At 28.1% G+C, this 21,914-nt stretch overlaps 3 protein-coding genes across 4 annotated transcripts; 2 read left to right on the forward strand and 1 right to left on the reverse strand.

The window, feature by feature from the left end:
• Window positions 1–8,023: 8,023 nt before the first annotated feature.
• Window positions 8,024–11,012, forward strand: LOC113554555 (gastrula zinc finger protein XlCGF57.1-like). The gene is made up of 6 exons (XM_026958449.1): window positions 8,024–8,397; window positions 8,475–8,907; window positions 8,967–9,200; window positions 9,278–9,409; window positions 9,479–9,765; window positions 9,845–11,012. Exons 1-6 carry the CDS (start codon window positions 8,387–8,389, stop codon window positions 10,413–10,415), a joined length of 1,668 nt encoding a protein of 555 aa, XP_026814250.1. The 5' UTR covers window positions 8,024–8,386; the 3' UTR covers window positions 10,416–11,012.
• A 1,001-nt stretch (window positions 11,013–12,013) lies between these two features.
• LOC113554543 (exonuclease 1) lies at window positions 12,014–16,130 on the reverse strand. 2 transcript variants are annotated; one of them, XM_026958437.1, is made up of 11 exons: window positions 15,799–15,870; window positions 15,157–15,355; window positions 14,864–14,983; window positions 14,530–14,791; window positions 14,249–14,464; window positions 13,903–14,169; window positions 13,629–13,839; window positions 13,310–13,559; window positions 12,894–13,248; window positions 12,279–12,448; window positions 12,014–12,216 (listed from the first exon to the last, which is right to left on the reverse strand). In XM_026958437.1, coding segments are annotated over exons 2-11 (1,878 nt in total). In that variant the 5' UTR covers window positions 15,159–15,355; window positions 15,799–15,870; the 3' UTR covers window positions 12,014–12,191. The 2 variants fall into 2 exon arrangements, with proteins under 2 accessions (XP_026814238.1, XP_026814231.1); XM_026958430.1 differs by lacking the exon at window positions 15,157–15,355 and having other exon boundaries at window positions 15,799–16,130.
• A 4,723-nt stretch (window positions 16,131–20,853) lies between these two features.
• On the forward strand, window positions 20,854–21,914 carry LOC113548156 (39S ribosomal protein L12, mitochondrial). Its single transcript, XM_026948879.1, has 4 exons — window positions 20,854–21,035; window positions 21,108–21,327; window positions 21,391–21,522; window positions 21,583–21,914. The coding sequence occupies exons 1-4, from the start codon at window positions 20,977–20,979 to the stop codon at window positions 21,697–21,699; spliced, it is 528 nt and encodes a 175-aa protein (XP_026804680.1). The 5' UTR covers window positions 20,854–20,976; the 3' UTR covers window positions 21,700–21,914.

Genomic DNA, 21,914 nt, shown 5'->3' on the forward strand with positions numbered 1-21,914 from the left:
TTGTACACAATATTAGTTTGATTAACTCGACGTACATTTTTGCTATTAATAAATTACATTAGAACTATTACTTTGATAATAATTAATAGGTATCAATTTCACTTGATTAAAGGTTTGTCTTGTCTTAATCAAAATCATTGAATAGTTAATTAATTATATTGCAACAAAATAGTTTAGTGAGATCAAAATTACCTATTAGTTTGGTATTGTTGCCCCGTTCACCTTAGATTAAACCTTGTAAATTTTGTTATTACATCAAAGTTCTTATCTCAAATTCTCAAATATAATTATGTAGGTAATTTAGTAGGTATATTTAGGCACATACACCAACAGTAGTACAGTAACCACAGTAGATATATCATATACATTATGCATATATTGTATACCTACGTGCTCATAGTGATGAATATAATATAGATAAACATTAAATATTATGCATATTGCATATTATATATTTATGTGTATACTTATTACATTTTAACGCTATGTTTTAATGCACATTATATACATGAAATATATTAGTTAATATTTATAATTGTAGAAATAATAAATAGGTATACATGTTACATATTGAATAAATATAAATAATCCAAAAAAATTGTAAACTACAAAATTATACTAGGTGCAGTATAATAGTATATACCTAGTGGCTAATTATTCAAGGATAGCCATGTGCTGTTTATAGTTCAGGAGGAAAGACAAACAGAAAAATCAATTTTGCTTTTGCGTATTTCTTAATATAGTATACTAAACATTGAAGTATAGTAAATAGATTTCTATGGATCTGTGTACTTTGTATTTTAGATTCTTAATGGAGTGATGAATGTATTGATTCTATAACGATGTGTTTTTTTTTTTTTACTTTTGTGTTTGTCATCACGTTTTGTAGTAGTAATAGTACTTTGATTTTTGACTTCAGCCCATATTTGAAAAGGAAATTGAATCTAGTCGGTACTTTGGGGTCAAGTAGTTTTCAAAAGCGTCAGGAAAAACCCTGAAAAAGTAACGGAAATACTCACTTTTCGACAAAATTGATTTTTTGATTTTGTTGTAACTCAAAAACGAATTATTGTAAATACTTGAAATTTTCATGAATGTTTATATTAGCGTTATCTATTTACGATAAAATTTTCAAAATATTTTGATTTTTTACTATTTATAGGCCATTGAAATTTACGATTTCTCTAAATTTTTTTTCTTGAAATGCCGATAAAAAAAATTAGCTTTCCGAAAAATCTTTAAAATTTAATACAAGGCTTATTATAAGCTGCATGTTCTTCTTGTAGTAAACAATTTTATTTTATATTTATTTTTTTCAAACACGATTCTATACGCAGTTAAAATTTAGATAAAAATTTAACTATCGTAAATTCTATAATTTATGAAATAAAATTTTCTAGGTTTTTTTAGCTAATTCGTTTATTATTTCCATTTAGTCGATAGATATAATTTGAGAGCCAAGGTAAGGACGTGGTGAATTATATCTGTGATATTGAATGGTAATTATTATAATTTTAAACCGTGGTTAGATTAAGATAAACGTAAAAAAACCTAACGAATTGTAGCTAGATATTTTAAAAGTATTTCTATGTAAACTCAACAGATAATAACCTGGAAAAATGTATTTATGATCTACTGGCTATCTTTAAGTTCTTAAGATCGTTATACCGTTGAGGGCCGACGAACAATATTATGTCAGATTTAAACACGAGGCATGTTGTATATAATTTGTGTAGTGCACGGGTTAATGTAACTGTTGATAAGTTATTATAACTCTAAAAAAAGACCTTCAATAGTTATCAAATAACTTTTGTATTTTTGAGATAATATTTGTATATTAGATGAGGTGGGTTGTAGCTTGTTGAGAATGGGAACGGTCGTACAGGTTCATAATTAAATATAAATAATTTAGAATTTATTTTTTTAAAGATTTTATTTTATCGGATTAACACTTAACACGGTTGTATAAAACAAATTTTATTCTTCCTAAATTTTCTATGTATAATATTGATGAATATAAGGTTTAGGTACGTGTTATATTTTTAATATATTTCTTTAAATAATATTCTCAATTTGTACAAATTGTATTATAACTATTGACTACTAATCTGAAATTTAATTTTTCTGTTTATCATTTAAATATATAATCAATAATTTTTTTATTTTAATTTAATATCTATAAATACTGTAGTGTGTTTGTATGATATTCTGTTTTATGAGATGTGAATGGAATATAATATATATATACCTTAATGACGATATATAGTATTTAGTATAGTACATTCAATAAATTTAAATTTAAGCACGAAAAAATTTAAAATATAGCAGACATGTAAATCATTTACTAAATGGATAGAAAACAGAAGACAAATAATGTAATGTATGTGTGAATTTTCCCAAAAAACAATACTTAAGGTCCTAAAGTTTAGGACGTAAATTTATTTACTACGTTTGAGTGAATTTCTCTGTGTAGGTACAATAGGTATATACTACTTTATACCTATTAGTATATTTAGGTCCATATAATTCTGAACTAATTAACTTTACCCAGATAACACCACGAGATTGGCTCAATACAGTATTCCAAAAATATGTTTATAATTATATTAGTACCCCTACTATTATCTTATGATACCTATGTAATAATTTCAGAATGCTGTTATGTGGTTAATTTAATATTTTTAACTGCAAAACGTTGACTTCTTTATTGTATAGTCTAATGTATTTTTTTTAATTTAATAATTTTCCCAATGTTTTTATATGCGATTTTGATTTTACGTCAATTTCTTTTCTTATTCCACCTATTATTTTTGAATTGTAATTACTTTTTGCTAAAACATATTCACGATTTTCAGGTTAATTGTTGAAAATATTATGCACAAACGTGTTATGTTCGAAAATAAACGATGTAATAATGTATAATAGGTACATCTATCTTAGATTCAATTTATTCTCGACAATCGACATGATGATTTATAAGTAAGTGATAAGTGATAACTACTTAAATGTTGTAAGAAAGTGCACAAAGTTATGCCAGTAAGCAGTTATTATGAACTTAATAAATCAAAAATGTGCTCTTAAAATTTTGAAACAAAAATATTTAGGTACACTCTTATTATTATTTTGCCTTAAATTTATGTAACTTAAGTATAACCGTTTCAAAAAGATCATAACTTACTTAAAAATAATAATATCAATAGATGGCTACATGGAGCCCTGGATAATTATCTTACCATTAAATTTTATAATAGGTCAGTTCACTCTAATATCAAAACTAACAGCATAATATTGAAAATGGTGAATGAAAATTTGCTATGTTTAACGTGTGTAAGACGGAGATAACACATGCGGGTACTTGTCCTCTTAATGAAATAAATTTAAATCATACCTATCAATCAATCTAATAAAAAAAAAAAAAAAAATTAGACGCATTTAAAAAAAGATCAAGCCCCTTGTATATACAGTATATACGTATAATAGTGATAACAATAATTAGATAAGTTGGTACTTTCAGATGAGCGGAATAAGTAAGACTGCAGGTTTAATACAATAATTCAAGTTCATACAAACATACTTTTACCAGTATTACCTAAATAACATCATCATATTATTTATAATTGAATATAAAAAATTAAAACAGGCTTTGATATTGTGTCTATTTTTGGATTCACATTCCAGTTCAAATTTACATATAATATTATTTTATATTCCTAACAAAATAACCAGTTTATTTTAATCAATATACTCATAATATTATAATAATATTCTATTTATAGGTATGATATTTAAAGAATACCGAGTGTTCGACTGTCCGATTACCTAATAAGCAACAGATCTCTAGATAACCGTGGTATAGAAAATATTATAGAATATCAACGGATGTATTTACAAAATATTATGAGCTCATTTAAGATTGAATTACCAAAAAGTATTATAATAGCGAATATTATTAATAGTTATTATTATTTATTATCAATTAATAATTGGTAGATACTGCCTACTGTACATAATAAATCTTCAAGCAATTAAAAAATAATCTCACATTAAGGTCTTATGATTTTATTTATTTATGAATAATGACAAAGGAGTACATTTTGAAGTTTGAAATTTCCAATTCATGATAAGGTGTGTTGTGAATCAATAAATATATACAATATACATAAAAACATAAAAAAATTACTTTTTTTATAGTGCTCACGAACCCGTTATATATGAAATAAAACTAAATTTACGTCTATATATAAGAGTGTAGGGTGTTTGTAAAAATTCTAAAATATATAGTAGAATGTTTAAGGGACCGTCGCTTAATATTTTAAATCAATAACTATCTCCATAATCTAAAAATTACAGAATCAATTAAAATTAAATCTAGTTCGAGGGTCCCCACTCCCCTGGTCTGCATGAGCCCTGGACATACACCCATAATGTCCTTGCTTAAATCGACATTGCTTCACATACATAATTAGGTGTGTTGCTAAAACAATATACGTGTATAAGAACATAGAACAAGTAAATTTTTCTTTCTTACATATGTCCCATCATGGTCCAAAAGTACGTGATTCCGGTTTTTTAAATATTTAATACTTATAGGGCCTCGAAAAACAGTTATTTTGAAAAAACTATATTCTAAAATATAAGTAATTGTGAGTATAATTAATTTTTTTTTTTTAATTAGATTTAGAATAATTACATAATAATAATAATAATAATAAAAAAACTAGTCAACATTTAAAAAAAAAATAAATAACTTATTATTGGTAAGATCACACCAAACACAAAACTTTATTATAAGTATTTATAACCTAATAAAATAACTATAGGTCTATTTTCTATATTTCTATATAATATCTATACGAGTATAAACCATACAATTAATCAATATCGCCATGTCCCATACTCTCATGTAAGCTTATAAATTATACATCGTGTATAAAATAAATAGGCACAAAGTTGCTATAAAATACTATCAACATCATATTATTACAACATCATCATGTATTAGAGACCAGCGTCAAAGTCTCAGGAGAATTTCGATGATATGTTATGTATTTATTATTATTCTATATATACGTATTTATGATAGGTAATTCATTTTACTCCAAGTCTCCAAATATATAGAAAATTGAATTGTTAAAAACCATAAAAAAACAACTTATTTTACATCAATTTGAATAATTCTTTATCCCTCGTATTTAAGTATAAAACAAGATAATTAAAATAAAAAAAAATCATTGCCACACATTTTATTTTTGTAGGTCCCAAAAATGACTCGTAGAGCCTAGGCACAGTGTCTATAGTGCCTATGCGCTATAATACGTCCTTGCTCTTTACAATATTATATATTGATTTAGAGATTTTTTCATTTTTAGTCAGATATTTAGCCAAAAATTACGATTCATCCAACAAAATTCCACATAAATTAAAACTTATATCAATAGCTAGGATTTGTATAATGTGTTATGTATAAAAATATAAAATAGTAAAATATTTATTTAGTTTTGATAAATTATGCAATAAAAATAATAAATATACAATGAATATACTAATAATTTTCAAACATTACTAAATGCCAAATTACACATATCGGCTATCATTCTTTCGTGTGTATACTTGGTTAAAAATCTATTTTGAATAAATGCTCGTTCGCAACATCCACAGGAACTGTATTCCCCAAATGAGTTTCAGAGTACCTATGTATAGCCACCTATTACCTATAGACTATAAGGCTATAACACACCAACTATATCAATTATCACATAATTATTTATTTTTTCTCATGAATACTTAATAACACATGTTATGATTTTGTATAAAATTAACTTAACAGAAAATATGTTACTTTCTATCTTGCCGCCGAAGACGAGGATTAACCAAGAAAGGGGCTTGACGCCGATGAGAGATAATCTTTTGATGTTCAAATCCCTTTGATAACGCATTTCATCCTTTAGTCAGCAAGACCAGTAAATCTACCTCAGTGGCGTACGCAGAATTTTTTTAAGGGGGATGTCATATCATAATTATATACACATATTGACCTTTTTTTTTTTTAGTCCTTGTTTCATAATTTGAACAGATATTTATTTTTAAGGGGGTGTCATATCTCCCTGACACCCCCCCCCCCCGTGCGTACGCCACTGATCTCCCTAGTGTGCGCGTACCATCCCTTATATAGTTATATATACACTATACAATGTGTGGTGTGTTAGTGTAAAATAACCTGTCTGGTTTGCGTGAAGAATACAGCCAGACAGCCTTACCATATATTGTACTTAGTGTCTCTCATCGTATATTTTATTTATATTTTTATACATGACACATTTGCACTTTCGTCCTTGTCCATTTCTGTCATATCGAAGTATGTATTATATATAGCTCAAATGATATGTGTCCTGTCCAGAACAACAAGTAAGATTTTTATACATATTATACACAAAAATTGCACTACACTATACGTGGATACATGATCTCAAGAGTGTTCTGGAACAAGATTTTAACGTTAAATTTACTATTCTTTGATTACGGTCTACAGACCGTAATCTACAGATCGTCACATATATTTTTACATAATTTCACTATCGTTAAGTGAAAGAGAAGCATTTTATAATTTTTGAATAAATTGTATGTATTTACTCTTTGTGCACGCTAAATAATTTTTGTTAGTCTCACTATACTTTCACTTTTAAATAAAATCATAGCATTTTTACATTTTTCTTCATAAAAGATAAAATCACCTATATCTGTATTTTGTAATTGAAATTAAGAGAGCGTAATATATATGATGCGGCATCTAGCGTTTTACAATACTTTCGTTGAAGTACTCACTATGAAGTATGAATTCTTCCTGTTTAAAGTTAAAATATGCAATATACTTAAATTATATTAAATAAAAATAGATCGTTTGAATAAATATTTATGGACATTAATAACAAAGCTTTTTAATAGATACTTTGAAAAAAGTCATATCGCGATATATCGAAAAAATTTTTTTTGAAAAATACTTAATATACACATATAAAATGATACTTTTGAAATATTTATTTTTTTCTAAAGATTAATAGACTTTTATTTTTATTAATAGTAGTATTTGATTTATGCTTTTATATTTTTGTCTTCGTAATGAATTGTTATAAATTATAACTATAGGTAAGTTTAAATTGTGTATATTGTACACTTAAACACTTTTAACGTATAAATAAAATAAAAAACTTGCTTTGTGGTTTTATTATATACAATATAGTATCTTTTATTTATTTTATTGTATTATTCTTATATATTTTATTTAGTATCATATAATATGTAATTAAGAATTGTTTTGAAGAAAACGATAGCCACAACGAAAACTCTTATTTAGGTTAATATTAAGTAAATTCTAATTGATTCATTACCTGCGATCTCTGTAATTTTCAAAATTAATCTTAGCCCTTTCCAAAATGTTAATGCGGACCGCTGTCATACAATGTTTATATAAATTTCTATTCTAAAATATAGACTATAGAGTCTCCTGTTATTGTCTTTCGTTACTGTTTAAGGTCGCATTGTTGCAGTAAATATTATTTCTGTAAATTTTTTATTCCAATGAACTATTTAAGATTGTTGTAAACACGTTTGAAAAAAAAATCTAAGCTAAAACGTCAATCGTATTATAAATGTTATCGGTGGGAACGGAAGTCTAGGAACATTTTTAAATTTTGGCGGAAACAAAATGGAACTGCAGCAGCTGCAGCTGCTGGTTGCACTATTCAATAATCTAAAACCGTGATTCAAAATAAGTGGGCGACTGGTTGTCCGAGGGGCGTTATCATGGATGAAACGATTACGACCGATGGGTCACAGTCCGTCAGATAGAGCCGTGCTCGAATGGTGTATACGGTGACTGCAGTTTGTGCTGTCGTCCGGTGCGATATTATTGTGTCGTTTGTTCCTCCACCCATCCCGACAGTTGGTTAGTACACCTTTTCGCTTTTATTTCTCTTTCTCGCTCACTCTCAACGTTATTGTCGATTTTTTTTTTTGTCTCCCCGCGCGCGCATGTAATCATCGTCGCGACGACCCTCCGTCGACTCACCTACACAATTAAAATGGCGGAACGTTATCAACACAACAGAAGATGTCATTGACGCTTTCCGTTGTTTACGATGCCAAATTCGATTCTATAGGTAGGTAGTTTTTCCGTCCGTTCGGGATCGTTGCTGCACCCAACCGTTGCGCTTTTGACGAAGTCTAGGGACGACGATGCGCGCGCGCGCGTCCCAAGTGTTTTGGACTTCTAGCCGTCGGACGGTCTCAACCACTGTTTGGACAGCGTCTGTTTCGATTGTCGTCTGTGCATGACCGTGCGCAATTTAGCCTTTTCCCGAAGTCACTCAGGTCTTCGTGTTGCAAGTTAATGTTAAAAAGGTAAGTGAACCAGCGCGTGTGGAATGTCGTCCGTGGGTGTCGCATCGCGCATAGTATACTTAATGCACCGTTCGCAGGTACAATGACAGTCTCCAGCCAATAAGATTGGTGACGGACCATCTAACCGAACGGCTGAACCTTGATAGTGCATGCGCATTGCCGTTGGCCAATTCAGGTTCTGCGTACTTCGAACCGAAACCGATCAAAGCGACAAAGAAGGGCCGGCTTGCGACTGGACAACATATTCGGCTTGCGGCCAAAAAAAATAACCAGAATGACGTGACAACGATGAGCAACAATCTCATGTTTCGAAGTATGTTTTTTATGAACGAAGAAGCTAGACATTTCTTGGCGCCGCCTATACAATTGTCTACGACTGACGGGGAGTATTTCACACGCAAAACTGGTAATCCAAATTTGAATACACACCATCAACAGCAACAGCAGCAAGCAGTTGCAGCACTCGTCAATCACGATTCTAGTTCTAGTGTTGAAATCAAACCATTACAAGTAAGATCCTATTTTAATGTACTACTAATCAATTTACTAATCCTATTATAATTATTTAGCCACCAAAAGCACGTCCCCACGGGTGCGAAGAGTGTGGCAAAACGTTTCTAATGAAACATCATTTGTCAACTCACATGCGAGGTCATACTGGTGAGCGACCTCATATTTGTCCTGAATGTGGAAAGACTTTTGCTCTCAAACATTGTCTAAGCACTCATTTGCTATTGCATAGCTCGGAACGACCATATAAATGTTTAGAATGTAATAAGAGTTTTACCTTAAAACATCATTTGGTTAGTATTTCATTCAACTATAATTTATATAATACAACTATTTCACTTGATCATATTTTATAATAATTAATTTTTAGGTGAGTCATGAAAGAGTACATACTCGGGATAGACCATTTGAGTGTCCTGAATGTCGTCGTCGATTTCCTCAGAAACGACATTTGACTACTCATATAAAATTCCACTCTGGTGAACGACCATACTCATGTTCTGTAAGCAAATCTTTGATTGAAATGGATCTTTTTGAATGGTGTTTTAAATTACTTATAAAATACTTGCAGGTTTGTGGTGAGACATTCTCGCGTGAAGAACATCTAGTCATGCATTCAAGGTTCCACGGAGGAACACAACCATTTGTGTGCCCAGACTGTGGAGCAGCATTCTTGCGTAAATTTGAATTGGTTAACCATGAACGGCAACATGGCCGTATACCTGAATCTTGCCCTGCTTGTGGTAAAGAGTTCTTACAGAGACGCACATTATTGGTTCACGTAAGAAACTGTGGCCTTAACTCATCGACACCAGTACATAGATCTCCTTATACCGCAACTGCGAGTAAAGCATGCCGGTATATCTATTAATTAATTTTTTTGATTTAATAAAGTAAATAAATAAGCAATGAAATTAATATTTATAATTATTTACAGTGAGTGTGGTGAAACATTTGCTAGTGACGAAGGATTAGCACTTCACATGCGATTACACATCGGTGACCATAGTTTCCTATCTGATATTTGTAGTCTAGCTGCTACATTGAAACAAAGTGTACAAGGTGTATCAAATGGTATTGCTAATGTTCAAAATCATCACCAATCACAACATCAATCTGGTGTTGTAGCCAATAAAAAATCTCACTATTGTGGAGACTGTGGCCGTGGCTTTACCCAAAAACATGGCTTACAACAGCATCATGTCAAATATCCAAATGCCACTTGTAAAGATAAACCCTTTGCTTGTCAAAAATGTGGTAAAAGTTTCATGCAAAAAAATCATCTTGTACTACATGAACGGCAACATATGGATCCACCACCATCTAGAAATCGTAATGCTACCACTTCAGCTGTCCAATCAATACAACATTTACAGACTGAACAGGTTGGCTTGCAACCGACTCCTCTTCATACAACTATCCTGGGACTACAGCCTATTAGGCATATTCAATCTGGTAGTCAACCTCAACTTTTAAGACATCCCAGTGAGGCCCATTCAGGGTCATAATAACTGCCTTGTTTTATACTTGGATTTTTAAAAAAAAAAAAAGATCTATATTTTCTTATAAAAATTGCAGTTATTCATTGATTTTTCTTGAACTCGAATCCCAAAATATATTAGCAGTGATAGAGGTTTTATTCTTCAGAGTATACGTTAAATATATTTTGATTACCTAAATGTATTATTTTATGCTGCATGAATGTAAATCAATTTAAACATTTATTTTTGACTGTAAAAATGTGGCGTCATCGGAATTTAAGAGTGTTTTTTTTTTTTATTAGTTTTTTTTCTTTTGCTTGCTCTTCAAGTAAACATGTTTACTTAAATATCAAATCTATTTAAATGTATAATTACTTATATTATAAAAAAAAAAAAAAAATTAGTTTCATTATTACAATTAGAACTATTTTATTAAAATGTATTAATTATTAACATGAATATATTATGTATTATCATTGTATGCTGCACCTAAGGTTTCAGTTACAGCTGAATTGATTTTCAATCCATTCATCAAATCAGCATAGTAAAAGTAGGAAGTTCATTTATTTCGCAGCTATACTTTTGGAAAGTATTTCCTACTTACATATTTGTTTATCTAATTGAGTAAAATACGCCCTCAAGTTAAAAGTATAATTAAGTATCAACCATACTATGAGTTTGTAAATGTTGTGAATTTTTTTTCTTAATTTTTTTTTTTCATACCTAATCAAATTTATATAGGTAGACTTATTAGACAAGATATTAAATTAATTTTTCTGGATCTTATCTTAGTGTGTAAAATATGAACATATATGTGTGTATTATTGTTCAATAAATAGTAATACGCATGCATTGAATTGTAATAAGTAAAAAAATCCCAAGTTTTAATGGGTGCTACTAATATGATGTAAAAATACTTAAATGATAATTTAATTTTAATTTTAATTTTTTTTTTTTTTACTTTCTTGTACCAATTAATTGTAAATACTTAACATTAAGTAATATAAATATTATATATATATTTGGAGCGTATTAAAATATAGAAAAAGTTAGCACATTTAATATTTTTTAATTTTTTATGTATGTAAGAAAGATCAATTTTATTTATCTATATAAACATTCCATTTGTTGGCCGTAATAAATTGTATAATTTTAGTCGTATATTGTGTGGGGGAACAAATTGTAATGATAGATGATTGCCTTATATAGAGTTAGGAAAACTAAACAATAAACAATTAATATTTAATGTATATAATATAATAATTATATCTATACATTTATGTTTTCTTCATTAAAGTGACACAAGTTTTATTTGACTATGAATAGAATGCCGGTAACTAACTATTTTTTACACAGCTTCTAAGTAATTGAATGTATTTTATTAAATTAAAAAAGTTTTTATTGATTTGAAAATTTATTTTTTTTTATTATTATCAATCTATTGCATTAATGAAAGACGAGTTATAAAGCATATTATTAGACGGCTATTATATTATTTATAAACATTTTTAATTTGAAACTTCAATTGTGCAGTGTAAAAATAAATTGTGCTTCAGCAAGGGCTTTCAATATTCAATTGTTTTACACATACGGTTTAGACCATTATAGAATAAAGAAAATACATAAATCCAAGTAATGTTTTATTTGTGATAATCTTTATAAAACATTAAATGTATAATAATCTAAAACCTAACAATGAAAAAAAAAAAATTATTTATGAAGATTTCAAGCTTTGTTACAACACATAAGCTTAATGTCATCAGTCTTAGGGTGAATAGAAATGATCATTTGAGCAAACAGTCTTCAACGTTTTAATTTGTCACCAGTTCTGTAAAATTAGACAATAGTAATCTAAATAATATTATAATTAAATTAAACGCAATTGCTTACTTGAAACCAAACTTGGACAACAGAGTCTGACTGTTTTTCCCAGTACTTTTAGATAATCCAGTCCTTGGATATGAACGCTTTCCATGTTTTGGTGTCTCAACTGGAGAATTACTCGTTTCTTTTGTGCTCTGACTACCAAATCCTTCATCAATATCATTTTCATGGTCGACCTGTAAAAATAATGATTTTATAGAGGATAGTGTCACGTGTCTTATAGAATATTTAACAATTGTTGACATTATTTATTGTTGAGTTAAAAGAAATGTGTACTTATTTTATATTGTAAAATGAAAATATTTTCCTAAATTATCTGAATATTTTATTTCTAGAGATTGATGTATTTTAATTTATATACATTTTTTAACAAATCAATTATTCATGTATAATTTGTATAAACAAAATAATATGTAAAACTATTATAAGAGGACTGTAATGAAAATATTCTAATGTTTATATATTAAATCAATTGTTTTTAAATATATTTTAATTTTACATTTATAACTATAATAGACAATAGTATAATATCTAATAAAAAACACATAAATATTAACTGTATCTAAAATACTTTTAGTCATGAAATATAATAATAATAAATATGTAAGCTAATATACTTACTTTTTTAGTATCATTGTCTACTGAAGTACAATCATTTGAGTTATTTTGGTATTTTTGTTCCTCATTGAGTTCTTTATTTGTAACCATTCTATTATTTGAGTAGCTCTTCCAACTAAAGGCTGATAATGTTTGACTAGGCAGTTTTTTATTAAATGTTTTTGTTTTAACTTCCTCGTTTTCAAGACACGACAATTGCAGTAAATTTCCTTCATTAATATTATTAGTATTTAAAAAAATATTCTTATCGTCATTAATATTCTTATTTTCATGAATCGTTATCTTGCGACTTTTAAATGGATTTATCGATTCTTCTTCAAAAACATCATTAATTTTGGGTACTTGAGGGGAAAAGTACCTAGAAATAAGTTATTTTTATTAATTGTTTATAATGAATTATAAGAATTTTAATAACTAACCCACTAACTATCTGTACATCTGGATCTATAACTGTATACTTTCTCTTAGTTAATTGTTTTAAAAATGAAGGCGATTCATTTTCATCTATATTAAATTCTGATTTCAACGATTCATTTGTAATTTTACAATCTTTGAGATATGCTGATTTTGTAGACTTATGTTTTTCTTCAGTAATAATGTCACATTTTTCTGAGACTTTTTCATTTTCGTAAATTTCGTCAAGAGTATTTAGAATATCATCTTCAGTTACTAAAAAATAATATAAATAGTACATCTAAATTATTTTAAAATTCTGTGTTCATCTAGAATAATAAGTACCAGGAAGACGTTTTTTTGCTACTGGTGGTTGATGAATTGGTGATGACGGAATAACATTTTTTGATACTTTGGGACTCATAGTTGGAGTCTTGATGATTTCTTGGGTTAAAGTACATACTTCAGGATTATATTTAAATGGTTGATAGTCTTTTGACCAAATACTTTTATGGCGAGCTTGAATAATTTTCTTTTTTGCAATTTTTTCAGGAGTCTAAAACCACCAAATCAATGATAGAAATATAATAGGTTATCAATAAAATAAAAGCATTCTTACTAATTGAATATCTGGATCCCAATTATCCATTATTTCTAAAGAAAAAGGATCTATATTTCCTAGTGCAAGCTGATAAGCCTGATTACTACTTAATTTTGAAACAAGCACAGGTAAATTAGGGTCTGATATTTCATTTAATGGTATTACTCGACGAGATAATGGATCAAATACAGGTTGATATTGGAACATACGATCAGCATCCATAAATTGATCACGATATTCAGGTGGAATTTTAATATTCATAAAAGAACCTAATCTCGAAAGTGCCTAGAATATTGAAATAATAACATATTTTATAAATTATTAGATTAAAACAAATATAAGCAAAAATAATTGAAAAATGTACTTTGTAAATATCAGGTTCACTTGTTCTAGTGATGAATTGTCGAGCTTTAATCAATCCTATTCCAGAAATAGAAGGTAAATAATCACAGCCCGATAATATACACATATAACGAAATTTATCTAAACTAAATTGTTCAGGTTGGATATTCATTGACAGATGTAATTTTTCTTGTTCAATTAATATGCCAGCACCATTTTGGTCCATTTTAAATAACACCTATAAGTATATTAAACATGAAGCTAATTAAATATATTCAAATCTTTAAAAATCAGTTATTTTACTCGTTTACAACCAAACAGCAACAAATCTGAGTCTTCTGTAATGACTATATGAGCAATTCCACTTAAATTTAAATATGCTAGTTGAGAATCAGCTTCATATGGTGCTACAATACAATCAACATTAATCTCTCTACATCGCTTAATAAGATTTAATGCCATTTTATGGGTAACATCGATACTCCGTCTTAAAAGTGATGAAGCTTCTTTCCCTTTATCTAAACGCATTAACTCGGCTGCTTTCTTTCGATTTTGCTCTCTTAATCTAAATAAAATATATTATAGAAATATAAGAACAAATAATATGACATCACTAAAACAATTATTATATTATTACTTTCGCCGTTTTAATTCAGTATCAGCTTTAGCAGGTAAATGTTGTCCATCAAAAACTAAAATTGGTTTAATATTTTGAGCTAACAACATAGACACAAATCGCATACAATAGTATACATACCTAAAGAATTATAGAAATTATTAAATTAAATAGAATAATATTATATTTAATAATAATTATTATTAAATTATAAAAAATCTTTTAGTCCTAGATTTTAAGTAAATTTATTTAAAAAAAAAAAATTTTATTATTTAATATTCAACTATACTGAATTCTGTTAATAATGTACATACATGTATAATATTACCAGTGTCAGTAGAAACAGTATGAAGATATATAGTATAGTTCGAGCCGACCTCAAGATGGAGCGAGGTATAGGTCAATTTTTGTGAGAAAACACCTCAGATTTTCACTTCATTAATGTGAGGTCTAGAGCATGAATCTCACTAGCCACTGCTTAAAGCCAACTCCAAGCAAAGTATTATAAATATACTGTGAAATAAATATTATCAACTAAAAGATACTGAGAAATAATTATATGATCTTAATTCAATCTGTTCAATTGAAGCTTTAACTAATGCTATTAAAATAAATGTAGTTGCTTTAAATAATTATAATATCTAAATCCTAATTAGGCTAATGCAAATTGTATGAATATAAACATATTTTTAAACTATACACTTCTTCGAAATCATCTGTTAGCATCCAACTAAATTTGTTTAACTAAAACCCTCTCACAGTTCACTTTGTAACATTTCTGGATTTTTAAAATACTAAAATATCAGACAGATGTATAACTATGCTATCAAAAGAAATAAATTTAGTTGTTAAAAACAAGACAATAGATATGAAGATTAATATTCTAATATTGTTTCATTGAGATACACGTTGAAAATTCAGTATATAACTTAAATAATATTTCTAGTAATACTTACGCTTGACAATCTTCTCCTCTTGCCAATTTCTCAGCACAGGTGTATACACCTTTATGTAACCAACAATAAGCGTCAATGGCCACAGTACATCCGGAGAACTCCGACACATTAACGGTTCTCCATGATTTTTCTAAAAGAGGTATCAGCCCTTGAATACCCATCTCTTTTTAAACTTCAAGTCGTCTGCGTGCGTTTACAACGTGGACATCAAAAACGTAACGAATATAAAATATTTATAAAAAAAATATATAATATAATATTTTATACTAAAAAAAAAAAATAGAATTCTACTAATACTATAATAGTTTTTCGTACGAATGTACGATACAATTAAAGTTACATATGAAATTGACTAGATACGTCGACTATACTTGGCGAATTTGTGATCGTATCATTTTTATATTTTATTTACCCGCCAAAATATTGATAACATTGTACAATTGTACATTTATTTTTCATACCGTGGTTATAAGAAAACTGTATTTAACCATTGACTCGTAATAGGTGAGGTCCCTAAGCCGGTGAACGGTCACATAGATTCCTCGACAGCTAGATCCATGTGACTAACTGACGCAAGAGGATCTAATTGACGGAGGATTAAAATAATCATAAGGATTTTACAAATTAATTAATTTGGTAATTAGTATTATTAATTTTTAATTATCAATGTATTTAAATGTTTTTACGTTATTATCATTTTATCAAATGTTAATGTTTACATTTCTTATACATATTATAATTTTCAAAATATTTTGACTATACACTTATAGGATAAAATAAACATAGCATAATACCATAAATAGATGAATTTATTATATATATAAATATATTAATATCGCAAATTATCTGAGCATATTAATTAGAACTTATAACTTAATTTTAAAATCAGTAAAAATAGTATGAGTATGTATTATTGCTAAACAGGACGGTATCGAAACGGAAATGATATGTGACTATAAGTGTATAACAAGTTGAATATGAATAACTGCTTGTATATATAAATTAATTTTATTAATTTTGTAAGTCCTTCTTTATTTTATGTAATAGATCATAATCTATTAACTATTTCGTATGTAATATCAGTTTAATGATTAAACTTTTAAATATTTTTAAAATTATTAATCATTTAGTTCAGCCAAACCGTATCAAACCGTTAATAACCGTTATAAAATTATAATTTAAAAAAAAATTCAGGATAATATACAATTATTATGATTTTACTTATGAAATTAATTAGATAACAAAAGTTTCGTATGCAATACAGCTGAAATATAATAATAAATCCTATAAAATCACAAAGAGTTCTATAAAAAAAAAACATTATTATAATATTTATCATCCATGGCAAACGACAATCGTTGTCATTTGTAGGAGACGATTAACAATTCTAATAATTTTATTGAACAGTCGTCAAACAACAGCTTTCAGTACATGACAAGTACTCTCATTTTCATAAAATATTTCAATAATTCCATTCCTAAGCGTAAAGAAGACAAATGAAGAAATAAACTAGCTGTTTCTTCTGTGACGGTGCACGTTTGAATTTTAATATGGCACTGCAGCTTGATTTCGCCCAAAAGCGTCGATGGATACTTACGTAGGTTAATTGTCCTATAATTTTGAGGTAGTAATAAATTTACTATTTAGCCATAAAATAAATATTTAATGATTTCTACAAGCTGTTACCCCGATGACTGACCTATATTTTATTTTCGATCGTCCAATCCAATGAAGTGGTCGGCAACCGGCGGGTTATTGTATATACGACCCGTTTTAAATTCTAAAACACTGACATTTTTTTTATTGATATTTTATTATTTTAAAGTTTTAGAGTTCTAGAGAATATTTTTTTCCATAATAAATAATTTAAGAATATAATTTTTTTTTTTATCTGGTCCGCAAACTGTTTTTAATTTGTGAATGTGGCCTGAGAGTTCAAAAAGGTTACCGACTATGCATTAATGATGAAATTGCCAAGAATAAAATAAAGTCGTTAAGTACACCTTAGATCCTGGACATAGCGAAAAATATATTATGATTTTAAAATTATGTAGTTTATTTAAGAAACATCAGTTACAAGGCCATTAGTGATAGTACTGAAATATGATCTATTTGGTACTGTGGGTGGTAAATAGTAAAATAAAACAAAAATTTCAAATCTTGCCATAATATCGGAAAAACAAAAAAACTGAAATAATTACGCTATATCCTTGTATAATTTCAACCTGAAGGACGATTGGCAGCATCAATAAGAAGCTCATCTGAATAACAAGTGTCACAAGGCTGTGTTTGTTTAATACCATAATTTTTTGAACAGTAGTGCAGTATATTATGAATATTTACTTAAATTATATTTAGCTTTTATGGTTTTTTTTCAGAAAATATGCTGTACTACGGTTTTAGGTGTTCTTTTTATTTTAATAATACGTTGATAAATTACCAAGTTTTTTAATTTTTTTTTTCTTATCACATAGCTAGTTCGTCTTTATGTATGTTATGTATGTTTAAATTTATATTTTTTATAGTTGTTGTGCTGTTTAACTATCTTATAAAAGAGAGTGAGGAATTTAAAAGGTGTCCACCGAACAGAAAGTTAAACTACAACATACTATAATCTTCTTAGTTCTTGTTTACATTTTTAACTGATAAATCATGAATATAAAATTTAAAATTAATTTAAATTCAAAAATAAAAGAACACCAACACAGATTTCTGAAATATTAAAATTGTTTTTTCTATGAGTTTAAATTGCATTAAATCTGCACATTAATTGAAGTTTTATAGGAACCAAACGTTTAGCTGGATCATGGACTACTCACCAACGATAAATTTGTCATTGAGCTAATGGAAAATGTGTCGGCATTCGGCTTCGTTTCAACCCGGAGGAAGATTAGCAGCATCAATAAGAAACTCATCTTAATATCAACTGTCGAAAGGATTTGTTTGTATTATATTATAATTTTTAGAATCGTAGTAGGTACAATATGCTATATATAAATATATAATATTTATTAGTGAAGAATAATTTGTCACAAAGCTGATGGGAAATGTGTTGGCTGTAACTCAACCCGGAGGAAGATTTGCAGCATTAATAAGAAATCTCATCTTAATATCAAGTGTGGCCAGGATGTGTTTGTTTTATAGTATAATTTTTTGAACAGTAGTACAGTATATTATGAATATTTACTTAAATTATATTTAACTTTTATGGTTTTTTTCATATAATATACTGTATTACGGTTTTAGGTGTTCTTTTATTTTAATTTTATTGTTTAATTTTTTTAACTGATAAATTATGAATATAAAATTTAAAATTAATTTAAATTCAAAAATAAAAGAACACCAACACAGATTTTTTAAACATTAAAATTGTTATTTTATAAGTTTAAATTACATTTAATCTGCACATTAGTTGAAGTTTTATAGGAACCGAACATTTGGCTGGATCATGGACTATCCACCGACGAAGAATTTGTCGTTGAGCTGATGGAAAATGTGCCGACTGTGTATATATATAATATATATACCTAAGTATAAGTATAAGGAATTAGTAAATAGACTTATTAAATTATTTTTAGTATGTATTGTAGTTGTAATGATTTAGTTGTAGTATATAATATATAAGTATTTTATTACTTTTTATTTAATATTTAATATTTTTTTTTTATATTTTTTTTTTTATTTTATATTATATTATAATAATTTTTATTTAGTTGTCCCCTTACGCGTCAGCGCTCATCTCTCATCCACTCATCCAACACATTGACTATCGCCGGCCGGCAACACACATATTATACACATTACCCGTTTTTGTAGCTTGCACAATAGCGAAAATCGTATTTTTATTCCTAGGTTTCCTTATTGAAATAAATTATATATTGATATCTATATAGTTAAAGTTGTTGTACATTTTTTTTATTATTTGAATGCATTCATATGATCAGTGGGGCGTATTTAGGAATTTTAGAATAAGGGCAACACATATTTTGCCGCCTCCCCCTCAGTAAAAAAAAAAACTAAAAAACTTCTACGCCGTGAAATGGTGAAACTGTTAATACCATAGAACACCATGTTATATAAATACTATAGTATTTTATACCTCTATGGCACACATTTGTTGTGACGGTACCCAAAGCCCCTACCTAAATACGCCCCTGCATATGATGCGTTCTCGCTTACGATGTGGATTAGGCCTACTGGGGACACCACAATAAAAAAAACGCGCCTCGTGTAATACCTCATAAAGTTATTAAACAATACGGACAATGTTATTGTACGTCGTTTAATAATAAAGGTGGTGTGGAAAATTACCTAACACTGTTATTCTTATTTTATAGTTACCTTGCATACATTTTTTTATTAAATACCAATTAAATAATTATTTATATCAAGAAACGAGAAATATTAACTTTTATAAAAGAGTATTACAATAAAATAGTTTTGAAAAAAAAAAACGGCCATACAATGCTTTTAAATAAGTATAGTCACCTTGTATACTATAGGTTTTAATATACTTACCTATTATAATGAATAGGTATTTGAGCAAGTTCTTTTAAAAATTATATATAAATTTTACATTAACATAATCGATAATTCATATATTGTGTATATTAGAATATAATGAAACGTTACTACTTATTTAAAACATCGAATCTAATATCATAACTAATGGAATTAGAGATTTTACTAACGCCATGTAACTTACTTATACTTTATAATATTTTTAAAACTTAAATTGTTATTTAAGTATTTTTTTAGACAAGTTTTTAAGACTGTCGCCGTGATGAGTATGACGTGGGAGATCATAGTTAATATGGAATCTAAAATGTCATTGAGGTTCTAAATGTCTAAAGGTATCCAGTTGACGTACGTGGATCTACTTGTCGCGGGATCTAAGTGGTACGTAACCAATTCTTAACACTGTAACGAGCCAACGAAAAAGAGATGGTTATACTATGGTTATTATATTATGGATATGGTTATTACCATATCTTTTTCGTTGGCTCGTTTCAGTGTTAAGAATTAGAAAATTTTCAGCTGTTTTGCTATTGGTATCATTTTAGGTTAGTTCTTAGTTCAGTCGATCCGGAAAACCGAAGCTTTTCAATCAAGTTTCTTATCGACCAATTTTTTTTTTTGAATTTTATTTAATAAGTAATAAATAATATACTAGTTAAAATGTTGTTAAACACTCCAATCCGTATGTTTGGCAGACATTTGCGACCTTTGTCCAAGAAGTACGTATGAACAAATAAATAATCTTTATAGGCGTGCAGATGTAAAACAAATTTTTATTATTTCATTTATAGAACATTAAGAATGTATTCTGCCGCTACTCAGCCACTGACTGTACCAGAGCCCGACGGTAGCTCTCTGTCGAGCTCTCCTAAGTTAGAAAAATTGTATACAGAAATCACTTCCTTAACGATGATTGAAGTTTCAGAATTTACTGAACTATTAAAAGTCCGTCTTAACCTAAAAGATATTCCTATGGGAGCAATGGTCAGCGCTCCAGCTGCAGCAGGACAAGTGAGTAGTTTTAAAAATTAACATTCTACCAATGTTAAAATTACTTTTATTATCATTTTTAAGGAAGAAGAAGATGAAGTAGTTACAACAGTCAAGACAAGTTTCACTGTTAAACTTATGAAATTCGATGAAAAACAAAAGGTTGCTTTGATAAAAGAAGTGAAAAACTTATTGGAAGGCATGAATTTAGTACAGGTTAGTACTATATTAAATTTGTACATAATCCAGATATTTCATATAATATTGCAATTTCAGGCTAAAAAGTTTGTTGAAAGTGCCCCTACAGTTATCAAATCAGATATTGGTAAAGACGAAGCAGAGAAATTAAAAGAAGCATTTACTAAAGTAGGAGCTGAATGTGTAATTGACTGAGTTTAACACATTTGTTATATTATAATTATATATAATTATTTTTTAATTTCACAAAATTTGGTCGGTTAATGTAAGTAGTCAACATTCATAATGTATCAATAAAGTTTTATGTATGATATCATTAGATTTAAAGCGTATAATATCTGTCCTGTTTTTGGAGTTATAATGCTGACAATAATAGGTGTACATTTTATAATAAAATTTTCACTGACAAA

This window comes from Rhopalosiphum maidis, chromosome 1, assembly GCF_003676215.2.
Source record: "Rhopalosiphum maidis isolate BTI-1 chromosome 1, ASM367621v3, whole genome shotgun sequence".
NCBI lineage: Eukaryota > Metazoa > Arthropoda > Insecta > Hemiptera > Aphididae > Rhopalosiphum > Rhopalosiphum maidis.